Consider the following 14546-nt stretch of genomic DNA (forward strand, 5'->3'; position numbering starts at 1 on the left):
AAAAATGCAAATCAAGTGATAGGATTGTTAAGAAAGGCATAAAGCAAAATAATCCCCAACCTTATAACACTGTATAAATGTTTCGTCTTTCACACACACTTGAAATAAACAGGAAAAAGAAAGAGAAAAAATACAGAAAGGATGCTGAGCTAAGAACAAGGGAATGTATGGAGAGTGCTTAATGTATGTGTTTTTGAGGGACAACAATAGCTGTCCTCAGCAACAGTTTGTTTATATTGGACAATCCCAGTTCTTTATTCAATGTTAAACTTCTTAGTTTTTCCTTCCACTTTTGTCAAAAAAAAGAGAATATACTCCATTGGCTATGGTCTGTGCTTGACCTGTGGTAATTGGTTAATTCTTTCTGCTTCTTAGATTTTCTTAAACATGACTGTGGGCCCTGTTTCCCAATCAATTTTCATCTGCTTGATGACCGTGGTAGCCAATTTGCAGCTCCAGTAAGCAGTTAGAGCCTGTAGGATCTATGCCATTCTATACCAACTGAGTATCCCCCTAATGAGTTATTCCACTGTATTGAGAGTTGTTTAAATGAATGCTTTGAGAGTAGCGTTTGGCATGACTTAAAGGATTGTATAGATACAATGAAAGGAATGAGCTCTGTAGTGCTGTGAAATAACCCTTGCTCCTCTTGTGTCCTGGGGTTTAAATATGATAAGCATCTGCTATTGAGCATAGTTTCAACACAATTGATTTTCTCTCAAAAGTAATCACCAGGATTTATAGCAATTATTTCTAACATCAGTACCTATGATTCTGGAAGCTGATGATGGCTACCATTGCAGTTACATTTCCACACCAGTCTCTGTGTAAGTTTTCAGATGGCCCTTATATTCTTGAAGTGGTATTTCTGCCTGCAATTTGTTGCTGTTAAGGTTTTTGAAAGTTCATCTTTCTGTGATCCCTTTTTGCTTCTCCCAAACCCACTCCTGGAATGGAAGCCATACTCAGGAACTGAAGTGATCTATCAGTGTAAGTGTTCAGGGCCAGGCTGGAGGGGGCTTTGGGCAACCTTGTCTAGTGGAAGGTGTCCCTGCCCTGGGCAGGGGGGTTGAAACTAGATGATCTTTAAGGTGCCTTCCAACTCTAGCCATTCAGTGATTCTAATGTAAACAAACGTTGCTCAGCAGTAATTTCATGCCCAGCTCGTCGGTGTTCCATATGAACTGTGAGGCTGCTGAGGCTACAGTTCAGCAAATACGTTAGGCTGGTGTTGCTGCTGAGATAAGTGCTCCTGCTCTATTCTTGCTCCTGACCTTTCACAATCCCAGCTAGAAAGTATTTTCTGCCTTTGTTTTGAACCTGGGTCTTAAGGTTGCATTCAAAACCAAGACTAGAACAACAGCAGTGTTGTGGAGTGTGAACAGACTGTCAGAGCTGGGTAAGGACAGATTTGGGTTTGCTAGCTGGGATGTGCAAAATGAGAGTTTTAACAAAATCCTCTGTTGTGTCTGGGATCTGGGGCATTGAACTGGTAACATTATAATGCCCCTAGTACATTTTACATCCCTTAAAATGCATACTGAAAAAAATAAAAAAACCCACAAACTTTTATATCTTCAGGTCAGCAGTGCTTTCCCTAATATGAAGTGGACTAATTATAGTCTACTTAACTTTTGCTCTGTCATCTCAATTTGCTCAGTTAGCCAGTGAGAAGCAGGTAGAACTTCTTTACGTACCAGAAAGCACTGTCATCTGCTGTTATCTCTTTCATGGGGAAGGTGTATCTTTCCTTTCTATATACTTTGCAGAGTGAATATAAAAGCGAATTAAAAAAGCTCTAATTCACACTTCTTTGCAGATTTAGCTGAGATGGCAGAAAGGTTACTGCTTGGTGATATTATTGGGGATAGGAAGGTTTATCAGCTACTGGATTTAAATATAACATTTTTTAGGCAGAACTATGAATTGCTCTGTGTAGGCCTTGGCATCGTGGGAAATTGTCTAAAATAGCAGTTGTGAATATCAACTAAGTACTGGTACTCTGGTCTGTAAACACTTTTTTTGTGGTTTGTCCTGGTTCATTTTTGGACTGGATGAAATTCATGGAGTGAAATGGATTTGCTTATGTTTAACATAATTATGTCTGTACACAGAACAGTGGAAGAGTGTTTTATTCATACGTTGGCTTTGATAGAAAGAGCTTCCCTATTCAGCTAACCTCTATGACTTGAATTGAAAGCCTCAAAACCAAGAGACCTCAGTTAGTTATCATAGTTTCTGTTCTCTTTTCTTCCATCCCAGTTAGAGCAGCAATGTACGGAACTTCTCAGTGGCAAAGAAGAAACCAAAGTAGAGAACACCAGGCTGAAGCTGACTAACCAGGAGCTGCTGAGACACCTGGAGAAAACGTCTCACGAACTAAGCCTGGCTCAGCAACAGTTACAAGTGCTTCAGGAGGAGGCATCAAAACTACATGAGGAGAAGGAAATGTAAGTCTCCAGTTACGGTGGTTCTAGTCCATTTGCTTAGCGTGCCAGTGAGCCTCCTTCTCAGGGTATTCAGTGCTGTGATTTAAGTCTGTGTCATAGGCAGAAACCACCAGCAAAACTATAGTGGTTTAGCTCAGACGGCAACAAAGAACCACATGGCTGCTCTCTCAGCCCCCCGGGGTCGTGGGGGAGAATTGGAAGAAAATGGCAAAACTCATGGGTTGAGGCAAAGGCAGTTTAACAGAACAGCAAAAGGATCAGGAAAACATCATCAATAACACTGATAGAGGAATGTACAAACATGATTACTGTACCGCTGCTTACCGACTCGACCCAGGACACCCTAGCCGGCTCCAAGCAGTGACTTTCTGCCCCCTACCCCAGCCATCTCCCAGCTATAGACTGTGCATGGCCTCAGATGGTATGGAATACCTGTATCCCCTGACAGATCCTGAGGAAAATTTAACCTATCCCCGCAGGAACAAGGGCAAAAGCCAAGTGCAGTTCTAGTCATTTTTTCCCTAAGTAATTCAGCATGTTTTCTGTAGCGTATCCAGCTTCTACAGAATCTTCTGCTACTTCTTCAAAATGTCAGTATTCTGCCACCCCCCATTTGTTGAAGGTGTTTGGAATTAAAAATCAGTTTACTTGGTCAAAAAGTATGTCTTAGTTTTGGAATACCAGTGGGATTCCTTGCAAAAATTACAGTTGTGGCACATGGTGCTCCATCCTCCTCAAAGCTAAGCCTATGTGAAACTTCCTTCTCAGAATGTACTCTGGCTATGACATGGCTAGGATGTGCTTCTTTTCTTCATCAAAAGCAAGTCTAGTACATCATTTCCGACGAAGGAGCCTGGCTCTCAAGATAAAATGTAGCTTATGCAGCTAAATCACAATTCACAGAAGGCCTTATGGTAATCCAGAACCATCGTTTTGAGGTTTCCAGTTCAAATGTTTTGGATTTCAGATTCTGAATCTGAATTAAAAATATTTTTCAAGAAGAAATATTTACAATTCGTATTTTGAGGGATAGAAGAATGTACCTGTCTTGCTCCAGCCGCCTGCACAAAACAAAAGTTACATTACCCTGAAGCTGTAATTGGCAGAAATGTTCACTGGAGTTCATTTAATGAAATATAGTTTTAAAAAAATGTAAAACTCTCTTGTTGCCAATGGAGAGCACATGGACTGTGATGCATATCTTGCCAGACTCTATGCATTTCATTAATGAGCTACATAACTCAGAGCTGTGGCTATTTGTCTTATTTCAGGATAGAGCAGAATATTAGATCAAATGTTATATTCTTTTTCTGTTAAGCTTTGTACCAAATTCTACTTCATTATTAAAAATTTAATTTTTCTTGAAGGTATAAATAATGAACTTTGTTGATAAATGATTGTTAAAGAATGGACACTGTGTTTAAAATCGCCATTTTTAGATTTGCATGTTTGATGTGTGTTTTGGAAGTAGACAGTAGAAATATTCCTCCTCAAGGTGGTTTGTTTCCTCTTTGAGGCCTCTCTTTTCAGATCCAGAGCAAAGACTGTGGAATGATCTAATTTTAAAGCTACAGAGGAAATCTGCCCAGCAGTCAGACTGCTGAATAATACTACTGTATTTACAAAGCACTTTGGATTCAATAGTGTTTTATGGAATTGGAGCTCAGCCCTACTCAACTGCAGCTGCAGTGTTCCTTTAACATCTTTATCAGTCTGGTAAGACCTGAGTTGTTGAAGCAGGTGTAATGTTCAGACTGTGTATGTTGTCCCAAATCAGGGTCGTTTACCCAGTGTGCAAGATGCCAATATGCACGCAGAGTAGAGGTATTTATTTAAATCATTTCTGCAGAGATGGGTGCTAGGTGGTAATCCACGAAGCTAGCACACCGGCCCACAAACTCCTTGGTATATTTACACAGTTCAAAACACAGAAATACGCACCCTTAATTATAATTATTGGTTAGTAGCTTATCTTAACAATTTCTATTGGTTAGTACAGTCTCTCGCTTTCATTTAAAGTTGCAAGGTCCTTTAATTGATGTGTGCATGCTCCAGTACTGTGGGGGATGTAGTTCTCTTCAGTCTCCAATTGAGTCAGTGGTCATGATCTCCCACTGCTGCCTTTACCTTTCCCCCAGTTACTGCAGATCTTTGTTGACTTTATGTTTCTTCCAGCGTCTGTCCAGTTTTGGCTCCTTCTGCGGAGGGATGTTCCCTTGTTATCAGACTTCTGTTCTTTTTCAAGGCTATATTCATTAGCAAGGCATATATTGTTTATACAAAATGTCCTCTTTCACAAGGCCTTGTAACCTTTTTACAGCTCTTTGCTCTTGCTTAATGAGAGATTCTACCTTCTAAAATGCATTCTACCTTCTGAAGTACATCATGCACAGGAAGAACTTGAGACTTCACTGAAAGTCAAAAAAAACATTTAAGGCTAGACACTGAGTTGCATTAAGTCACAGTAATTGGTGTAAATATAGTGTAAAAATCTGAGATGCTATGTCCGATGTTTAAGGCAGAATAACTGTTAAAGTCAGTAACAGAAAAGAAATTGTAGGGAATGTAGATATGTGAGCCTGAAGTATGGTTCCAGCCGCAAGGTAAAGACTAATTCTGGATAAAATGTTACATGGTCTTCAGTGGCCATGAGGGAGAAGGGTTTCAGCAGTATGTGTTCACCGAATGACGCAAGTGCTGGTATCAGCGTATATTAAGCTCTCTGGGTAAAGAAATTATAAAGCTATAGCTTTTTTTTTAAAAAGAGCCTCTACTACTTCTTCAAAATGCTGTAGTACTGTGGGTCTTATACTGAATAAACTTTTATAAAATTAGTAACCATTCATGCAGAATAAAGTCTACAGGTTTGGAGAAGATGAAGTCTCAAATGTGGATGCTCCTAGGGGAAGCATTTTAGCAGTGTGGTTACCATAGTTAGAACAATTTTATTTATTTCCTTTCATTACAGGGAGGTGTACCGAGTGACAGAAACCTTACAGCGAGAGAAGTCAGGACTTCTGAAGCAGCTGGATTTTTTAAGGTAAGGCAGACCTTACATTCAAAAACTTCTTGTGTCATTCTGAAGAGGTACATTAGAGGATGAAATTATGTTGGGGTATGCACTGGGTATAGGTGTCCAGGTGTTGGCAGCGGTGCGCTGCAGGGGTGGCCTCTGTGCCAAAGAGGAGCGTCCAGGCCTGCTGGATCCATGCTGGAGCAGTTTGTGAAAGACTGTAACTTGTGAGAGGAAACCCACACTGGAGCAAGGGAAAAGTGTGAGGAGGCAGGATTAGCAGAAAGGAGGTGTTATGGACTGACCACACACCTCACCCCCAACTCCCCATCTCCCTGTGCCACTCTGGGTTGGGAAGGAGGTAGAAGAGTTGAGAGAGCAGGCGTGAAATTGAGCCTGGGAAGAAGAGGGGATGGGGAGAAGGTGATTTTATTTTCCTCTTTGTTTCTCATCATGGAATCATAGAATGGTTTAGGTTGGAAAGGACCTTAAAGATCATCTAATTCCAACCCGCTGCCATGGGCAGGGACACCTCCCACTAGACCAGGTTGCTCAAAGCTCCATCCAGCCTGGCCTTGAACACTTCCAGGGACGGGGCATCCCCAACTTCTCTGGGCAGCCTGTTCCAGTGTCTCACCACCCTCATAGTGAAAAATTTCTTCCTAATATCTAACCTAAATCTACCCTCTTCCAGTTTGAAGCCCTTACCCTTCATCATAGAGTCATAGGATGTGTTGTGTTGGAAGGGACTTTTAAAGGTCATCTAGTCCAAGCCCCCTGCAGTAAGCAGGGACATCTTTAACTAGATCAGATTGCTCAGAGCCTCATCAAGCCTGACCTTGAACATTCGTCTCTAGGGATGAGGCCTCCACCACCTCTCTGGGCAAGCCTATCACTACATGCCCTTGTAGTACTCCAGGTGGGGTCTCACAAGAGCAGAATAGAGGGGGAGAATCCCCTCCCTCAACCTGCTGGCCACGCTTCCTTTGATGCAGCCCAGCATGCGGTTGGCTTTCTGGGCTGCAATCACGCACTGCTGGCTCATGTTGAGCTTCTCATCTACCAACACCCCCAAGTCCTTCTCCTCAGGGCTGCTCTCAATCCATTCTCCACCCAGCCTGTATTTGTGCATGGGATTGCCTCGACCCACAAGGACCCTGCACTTTAACTTGTTGAACTTCATGAGGTTTGCACAGGCCCACCACTCTAGCCTGTCCAGGTCCCTCTGGATGGCATCCCTTCCCTCCAGCATATCAACAGCTCCACACAGCTTGGTGAGGGTGCAAAACTTGCAAACTTGCTGAGGGTGCACTCAATCCCACTGTCCATGTCACCAACAAAGATGTTAAATAGTACCAGTCCTAGTACCAATCCTGAGGAACAGCACTCGTCACTGGTCACCACTTGGATATCGAGCCATTGACCGCAACTCTTTTAGTGCGACCGTCCAGCCAATTCCTTATCCACCGAGTGGTCCATCTGTCAACTCCTTGTCTCTCCAATTTAGAGACAAGGATGTCATGTGGGACAGTGTCAAGTGCTTTTCTCAAGTCCAGGTAGATGAGGTCTGTTTCTTTCCCCTTATCCACTGACGCTGTAATGCTGTCGTAAAAGGCCACCAAGTTTGTTAAAGACAATTTTCCTTTAGTGAAGCCATGTTGGCTGTCACCGATCATCTCCTTATTTTCCATGTGCCTTAGCAGAGTTTCCAGGAGGATCTGCTCTATGATCTTGCCAGGCACAGAGGTGAGACTGACCAGCCTGTTGTTCCACCTTTTCCAAAAGGTCTTTCTTTTTTCCCTTTTTAAAGATGGGGGTTATGTTTCCCCTTTTCCAGCCAGTGGGAACTTCACCAGACTGCCAAGACTTCTCAAATATGATGGATAGTGGCTTGGCAACTTCATCTGCCAGTTCCCTCAGGACCCGCAGATGAATCTCATCAGTCCCATGGACTTGTGCACCTTCAGGCTCCTCAGCTGGTCTCGAACCTGGTCTTCTCCCACAGTTCCTCATTCTCCCAGTCCCAGCCTTTGCCTTCTGCAACTTCGGCAGTGTGGTTAGAGCCCTTACCAGTGAAGACTGAGCCAAAACCATCCTACAGTTGAGTCTGTTTTGTCTGTGATGGTAGTTGGTAAGTGGCGTGGATGAAGCGATGCACTCCACTTGTAGAGAGAAGCAGCAAAAAGTGTATTGATATAAAACAGGGATTTAACAAAGTTTGATGGTAAATGCAACAAGATTTAATGGCAAGGCAAAATTAGTTATTTACTGCATAGAGAACAGGGTTAGACAGAACTGTCAGGGAGACCCTCCTGTTGAGTCATGAGGTTCAGAAAGGACCCCCTTGCTTTCTAAACTCCTTCTCAGAGAGGAGTCTAGGTGCAGACTTGGTCAGCGGTTAATGTCTAGAGGATCATATATGCACAATCAATCTTTTATATCACTTAGCTAAGATTGCAAAGTTTAGCATGCTATTAGTCACTTACCGAAGATCTGTTGTGGAAGGAACCTCTGAAACTTGAGAAGTGACCTTGAACAGCATCCCTACTCGAGGAAAGATCCTGGCGTGCAGCACGCTGCTGTGCAGGAGAGCTCAAATGGCTCTTGTGTTGTTAACTATTTATGGGAGTAAGATGATTGACCTATAGCCATATTTGCATATTGACCACAGTACCAGTATTGCTCAAGTTAGTCCTTGGCTATTGTGTTGTTACCTGTCTCCCCGAAACCAAGTCGAGCCTGGTGCAGCCATCACAACTACATGCACCCATTATGACCACCACGGGGGTTTATTGCTTGGGGAGTGTTACGGGAGATAAAGATCAGGTTGGCACCTGGGAATGGGGAGCACACTGTCACAGTAAGCAATCTTCCTGCCTTTATCTTGACCCACAATCTTTTCCATCTGTCGTGGTTTAATGCCAGCTGTCAACTAAGACCATGCAGCCACTTACTCACCTCTCCTTCCCACCCCTCCCTTCCCAAGAAGGGTAGGGAGAAGAGGGAGAAAAGGAAGGGAAAAGAAAACCAGCAGAACAACTAAAGCCTCCAAACGCAACACCTGTGGGATGAGATAAAGACAGTTTAATATAACAATAACAGAAAAGGAAAATAGCAGTAATAAAAATAATAATGACACAAGTCACTCTCAGCACCAGGTGAATTGGGGAAACTGGTGATACTGTAAAAGCGGCAAATAAAACTCTCTAAGACTTGATTTGAAAATCTTAGAAAGCAGGCATTCTTTACTGGCAAAGTTGCAGCATTAGAGACACATGGGGATCACTCCTTCGAAGTGTGTCTGTCTGGCAACACAGAGCAGACGTATTTATGGTCATAATATTTACATATTCACTACATTTCTCAAAAAATCATACATATCTTAATTAGTTCCCAAAAGTCATTTACATATTCTCCTCCCAGTTGCGCATGCTTAATGAATTGAGTCAATAGTCTCTGGTGGTCCCTGGTGGTCGTTTTGGCACTTCTGACCCTATCTACTGCTTAACCTTGGACCAGCTCTTCAGGTTGTTTTTCCTTTAAAGGAGTTTCAAATTTCAATTGAACAGGGTTCCATTCCTCATCTTAACTTACTTCTTATCTTCAAGGTTGGTTTATCTCACGTTTATCTTGCTCAACCGCATGTTGCCAGACTTTTGTCTTTCCTTTGTCTGCTCAGACTTCCTTTGCTTGTGTCTACTGATACGCAAGCAGAACATACAGTACAAAGTTCACCACATCTTAACTTCTAAACTTAACATACTTTATTCTAAAGCCTTTAAAACTACTATGTTATACAAACTGTAGTATGTGGGTGTCACTGGCACCTTCCCAAGCAGTGATTGCGAGTACCTGCCCCCCTGTCTAACCCCATTTATATACTGAGCATGATGTCTATGGTACATAATATTCCATTGGCTATTCTGTCATTCTGTTTATGCTCCTTCTCAGCATCTGTGGTAAGCTGAAAAAAGTCCTTGAAAAGTATAAGCGTCACTTGGCAACAACTAAAACAATATGCATTTTTGACATTCTTTTCATACCAAATCCTGAAATACAGCACTAGAAAGAAAACTAACTATCCCAGGTGAAACTGGGATACCTTCTTATTTTCTTCCCCTGTCCTGTTGAGGAGGAGGAGTCAGAGAGTGGCTGGGTGCACATCTGGCAGCCAGCCAACATCAACCTGCCCCAGGATAATTACACAAAAGATAGCAAAAATGATTACGAAAGACAATATGTCTTTTCTAAGCCCCATTCTGGCACACAGTAGAAGGCAGTAAGATGAAAGATTTGACAATTCGGTATTGTAGGACAGTCTCAGTTTCAAAAGTCAAATGTAAAACAAAACAATGGTGAACTGTTCTAAGCTGGTTCTGTGGTAGATGCCTGGCTACAGGAGACTTGAAGCTTACTAAAAGGCTCTGTTATTTCTCAAGCGATGGGAGTACAGCGAAAATGAAGATTCTGTCCCTACATTGTTTATTTGTAAAATTATATCAAAATATAGCTAGCTAATTTTCTCTGTAACGTTTCTGTATTGATAGACTCCCAGAGTTGAGACTTGTGTTCAGATAATTCTACCCCTCTTTTTAATGTGCAGCAATGTTAGGCTTTATTTGCTCAATGGTAAGTTTACATGGGCTATAGATTGTACTTGCCTGTAGGCCTTCATTCACTGCATTGCCTGCAGGAGGCCTCGTTTTAAAGTTACCTAAAAAGCTCCCATACTTGAGGAAAGGCTCTTACTTTGCAGTGTGTTTCCCATAGGCCACTCCATGTGGTGTGATCTTGCCTGCTGCTGCTAATGGGGCCGTAGATAGAAACAGCTGACAGCAGAGGTTGTTTCTATTCACCAAGACTCTAATGGCTGCTCAGTTTCCTTTGTGGCCAGGCCAGCAATAGATGGAGACAATGAATGATGTACTACGCAGGTGTGTTGTCAGATCTGATCAGAGCTGGCTGATTGCCTGGAGTCTCCACTTCTTGACATTTTCATCTCTTCTGCATAATGAATGGAAGATGGATGTTTTCCTAGAGAGACTTTTTCATGGCAGCTACATCTGGTAGCTCTCAGAGGGGCATAACTGGCCTTCACAGCTGTCACAGTTGAATAGAGATGGTGTTCATTACATCCTCTCCACGTTAAGATGTCATCTTTACTGTGAAAAGCTTTGAACATTCTAATTTAGAGTAAGTGAAGGCATATTGACCAGAACTGATATCTATGTGTTAAGGCATTTGTTTTGATAAACTACAGAATGAGGGCCAGATGTCAGCTGGCTTTAATCAGCATAGCCCTACTGGAGATTCAATGTCCCAGATAGAGAACTGGCTGTGGTGAGAATACAAATACAGCATGATCAAGGGTGGAGATATGCCAAATTAAAGTGCATTTGTCTTGCCTTTTGTACTGCCAGTTTGTCTGTTAGTGCTGAGTAGAAAAGTCAGCAGTTCTAAATACTTGGCCTCAGTGTTTCTTTTGTTTGTGTTCTCTTTGCAGAGAGAGGAACAAACATCTCAAAGATGAACGTGACATATTTTTACAGGTAAACAACTATTATTTTCAAACCAAGTGTTGGGCAAACACGTATCAGAACAGCCTCAAAAGAAGGCTGTTCAGGAGACAGACTCTTGTGCTACTTAAATCTTGCCCCATTCTTAATTTATATCATCTTTTTTCACACTTGAAAATAAGATTTTTAAATTTGCTGAACAATTTTAAGAGCTACATTTTTAGAATTATAAAATTGGAGGTATCTTGAGGGAGAGTAATATATTTTATAAGAAGCTAAAGCTGCAATCATGAGAGGATGAAATAACCTAAAAATTGAACAATCTCTTCAGTCAAGAGTAGCTAATATCCTGAAATGTTTATACAACAATACAACATCTGAGTACCTGAATCAGCACCTGAATACCTTTTGGTACCGGGTAAGAGCAGATCACATTAACTTTTTATCCAGAAGCAGAGAATAGGCCCCTAAGAAGTTCCAAAAGTACCCTGGCTTAAGGAGACTAAGGCCACTTAGTTAAACTTGTTTGTGTTCTAGTTCCTACAAGAAGCTTCTAGTATAAATTACTTTATATCTATTGACTTATTTTCATGACATTGTGCTGTTTTATTGTGGTTCCCTTAGTTTACTAAGAAGATGAATTCTTGCATTTATACCTCTAGGATTTTTTTCTACATCTTTTCTTTCATATTCATTGCATTATTTAAGCATTAGGAATGAAGGCAGTTAACCATAATGAACAACAGAAGTAAATTAGTAAAACGTATTCTGTACTTCTGCAGAAATGCAAAACAAATATTCCAAAAGCCAGCTGGAAGCAACGATCAGGGTCTGTCATTGGGAAATACATAGAGGGCAAGATGTTGCCTAATAGGTAAGAACTTTTTTTTGTGTGTTCCCTGTTTAAGTATGATGAGACTTATAGAAAGAAGATGTCAAATGATTTCTTTCTGATACCTTTAGACTTTTCAAAGCATGTATTTCTGAAGTGTCTGTCACTATAAGATTACTGTGCTTTTTAAGAAATTTGGAAATAAAGAGGCAAATTTTCACATAAAGCAATTGTACTGTCTGCAAAGGCAAGAGACTTCCCCGTTGTGGATGAGCATATGCTGGGAGGCACAAAAGCTTGCCCATCACCCTGTGTTGATGTGTACAATGTCCATGGTAACTCCCTGAAAGAGTATACCTCCTCCCGTCTCATTGTAGAGAACAGCAGTCCTATTGTAAAGTATGGGATGTGGAACTAGTAAAACATAGAAAATTTAAATCTTAACTGTGTGGTTATAAACTTGAAATCAACAGGAACAAGATGGTGATCTCAGTGAAACTCTAGCATGTTTCCTTTGAGACAAGAGGAGCTGGAAAGAAGACTAGTATTTCACTTTGAAATATCAGCTAAGACAATGTCCTTGCAGGCACAGGGTCATGAAGTGTAAGAAGGGAAAACTTTCAGAGACACAATTTAGTAAGTTCAGTACTGAGAAGTAGAGCATAATTGGCAAAAACAATTAAGGCACAAAAAATCTTAGAAAAATTTAGGTGGGAAGGACCTCTGATTGTCTCTAGTCCAATCTCCTACTTAAACATGGACAACTTCAAAACTAGACAAGGTTGCTTAGGGCCTTGTTCAGTGGCGTTTGTGAACATCTGGGTGGAGGTCCCACAGCCTCTTTGGGCACCTGTTCCGTTGCTGCACCAGTCTCATGAAGAAATTTTGTTTCCTGTATCAAGTCAGCATTTCTTTATTGCAACTTGCATCTGTGGTCACTGCGTGCATTTAAGGACTCTGGATTTATTTTATCTACACCCCGCCTCTGCTGAATCCCCACTTCGCCTTTTTTTCATCCACATCAAACAAAAGCGTCTCCCTCCTACCTGCTAAAGAGAGAATTAGATTACACATAGAAAGGGTTGGGAGGCTGTTTTATTCTTCCAGAACAGAGGGAGGGAGGAAGGGAGTAGGAAATCACAGTAGAGAAACTTACTTTAGCTATTCCATGAAATTAGGCTAATCTTATGTTTTGTATTCTGGTTCAGGTTTTCCCTGTAAGTTTTTAGCTTTCTCCGTGATGCGATATATCAAGCACGCTATATATATACATACACATTGTATGATAAGCCGACTTTTCAGTAGACATTGGACTGAATCTACTGTGCCTGCTGTGAGTAGTAAAAAACATGGGAGATTAAATTCAGTTACACTAGAATAAAACAGTAGGAATAAAACCAGGTCCAATATATTTTTATGATGTACTTACTTTTTTCTCTGTCTAGCCATTCATTTGAAGAAGATGATGTTTTCAGTAACTCAAAGAGAAGGAATTCTGCTGGACTGAATGGAATTCTCTCTGTAGAGCCGGATGCTGGAGCCACTGGAGGAATGTCTAAAACATCGCATCTCCAAAGAATAATATCAATTGAGGAAGATCACCTACCCCAGCTTCTTGACAGGCTGGTTGATAAGCATCTGAATAGATGGACTGAAGAAGATGAGAATACTTCTCCTGAGATAGAAGTGGATAAGAAAAACACAGAACGCTCACCATCATCTTCTAGAGAGCAGCCTGTAGGGAAGGAAACACTGTCAAATGTAAGGGGGCAAAAGGGACCTCACCTTGAATACCGTGTGCAGTTATAGACCCCGCAATTTAAGAAGGATGTTAAGATCCTCGAATGCGTCCAGAGGAGGGTGACAAAGCTGGTGGAAGGGCTGGAAGGCATGTCCTGTGAAAAGTGGCTAAGGACCACTGGAGTTGTCTAGTTTGGAGAAAAAGGAGGCTGATGTGTGACCTCATTGCTCTGTACAGCTTCCTGAGGAAGGGGAGTGGAGAGGGAGGTGCTGATCTCTTCTCCCTGATATCCAGTGGTAGGATGCATGGGAATGGTTTAAAGCTGTGTCAGTGGAGGTCTAGACCTGATGTTAGGAGGCATTTCTCTACTGAGACGGTGGTCAAACACTGGAAGAGGCTGCCTAGAGAGGCGGTCGATGCACCATGCCTGTCAGTGTTTATGAGACATTTGGACAATGCCCTCAATAACATGCTTTAACTTTTGGTCATCCCTGAATTGGTCAGGCAGGTGGACTAGGTGATCATTGTAGGTCCCTTCCAACTGGAACTATTCTATTCTATTCTATTCTGTTGGGCCTTGGAAAATGTGAAATGGTGTTGAAGGGTAATTCTAATTCTTAGAATCCAAAATTATTTAGTTTTCTGTTTTTACATTAAAGCATGACAAATTAAGCCATTGTGTGAAGAGGGAGATGGAAATATACTGCAGGTAAATGTTGAAGGTGCAAAGAAGGGAAACTCAACCTAAAGCAGTGGTAACTGCAGACAATGCATGTATACATACTTATGTCTGAAGCACTGTTTAGGAAAAGTGAAGTTAAGCCTTGTAATAGATGACACAAGAAGATCCACTGAAGTAGCAATTGTCTAAAAAAAGAAGCAACTCTTTTTTGAAAAGTTGGGGTGTTTTTTTCGTCAAAAAGTGACATTTTTCATATTCTCATACTTTTGAGTCAGCTTTGGTAGCTGTTAACGCTCTCTGAGAAATAATGAG

General features: G+C 41.5%; 1 protein-coding gene across 4 annotated transcripts in view; it reads left to right on the forward strand.

Moving 5' to 3' along the window:
- Window positions 1-14546, forward strand: part of CRACR2A (calcium release activated channel regulator 2A) — a 70629-nt gene that overhangs the window by 32732 nt on the left and 23351 nt on the right. For all 4 annotated transcript variants that reach the window (XM_054187272.1, XM_054187295.1, XM_054187287.1 and 1 more), the window contains 5 exons: window positions 2263-2450; window positions 5419-5490; window positions 10967-11012; window positions 11762-11853; window positions 13257-13572. In XM_054187272.1, the coding sequence (XP_054043247.1) occupies window positions 2263-2450; window positions 5419-5490; window positions 10967-11012; window positions 11762-11853; window positions 13257-13572 (714 nt within the window). The remainder of the gene's footprint in view (window positions 1-2262; window positions 2451-5418; window positions 5491-10966; window positions 11013-11761; window positions 11854-13256; window positions 13573-14546) is intronic.

This window comes from Rissa tridactyla, chromosome 1 (genome assembly GCF_028500815.1).
Source record: "Rissa tridactyla isolate bRisTri1 chromosome 1, bRisTri1.patW.cur.20221130, whole genome shotgun sequence".
In the NCBI taxonomy this organism is placed as follows: Eukaryota; Metazoa; Chordata; class Aves; order Charadriiformes; family Laridae; genus Rissa; species Rissa tridactyla.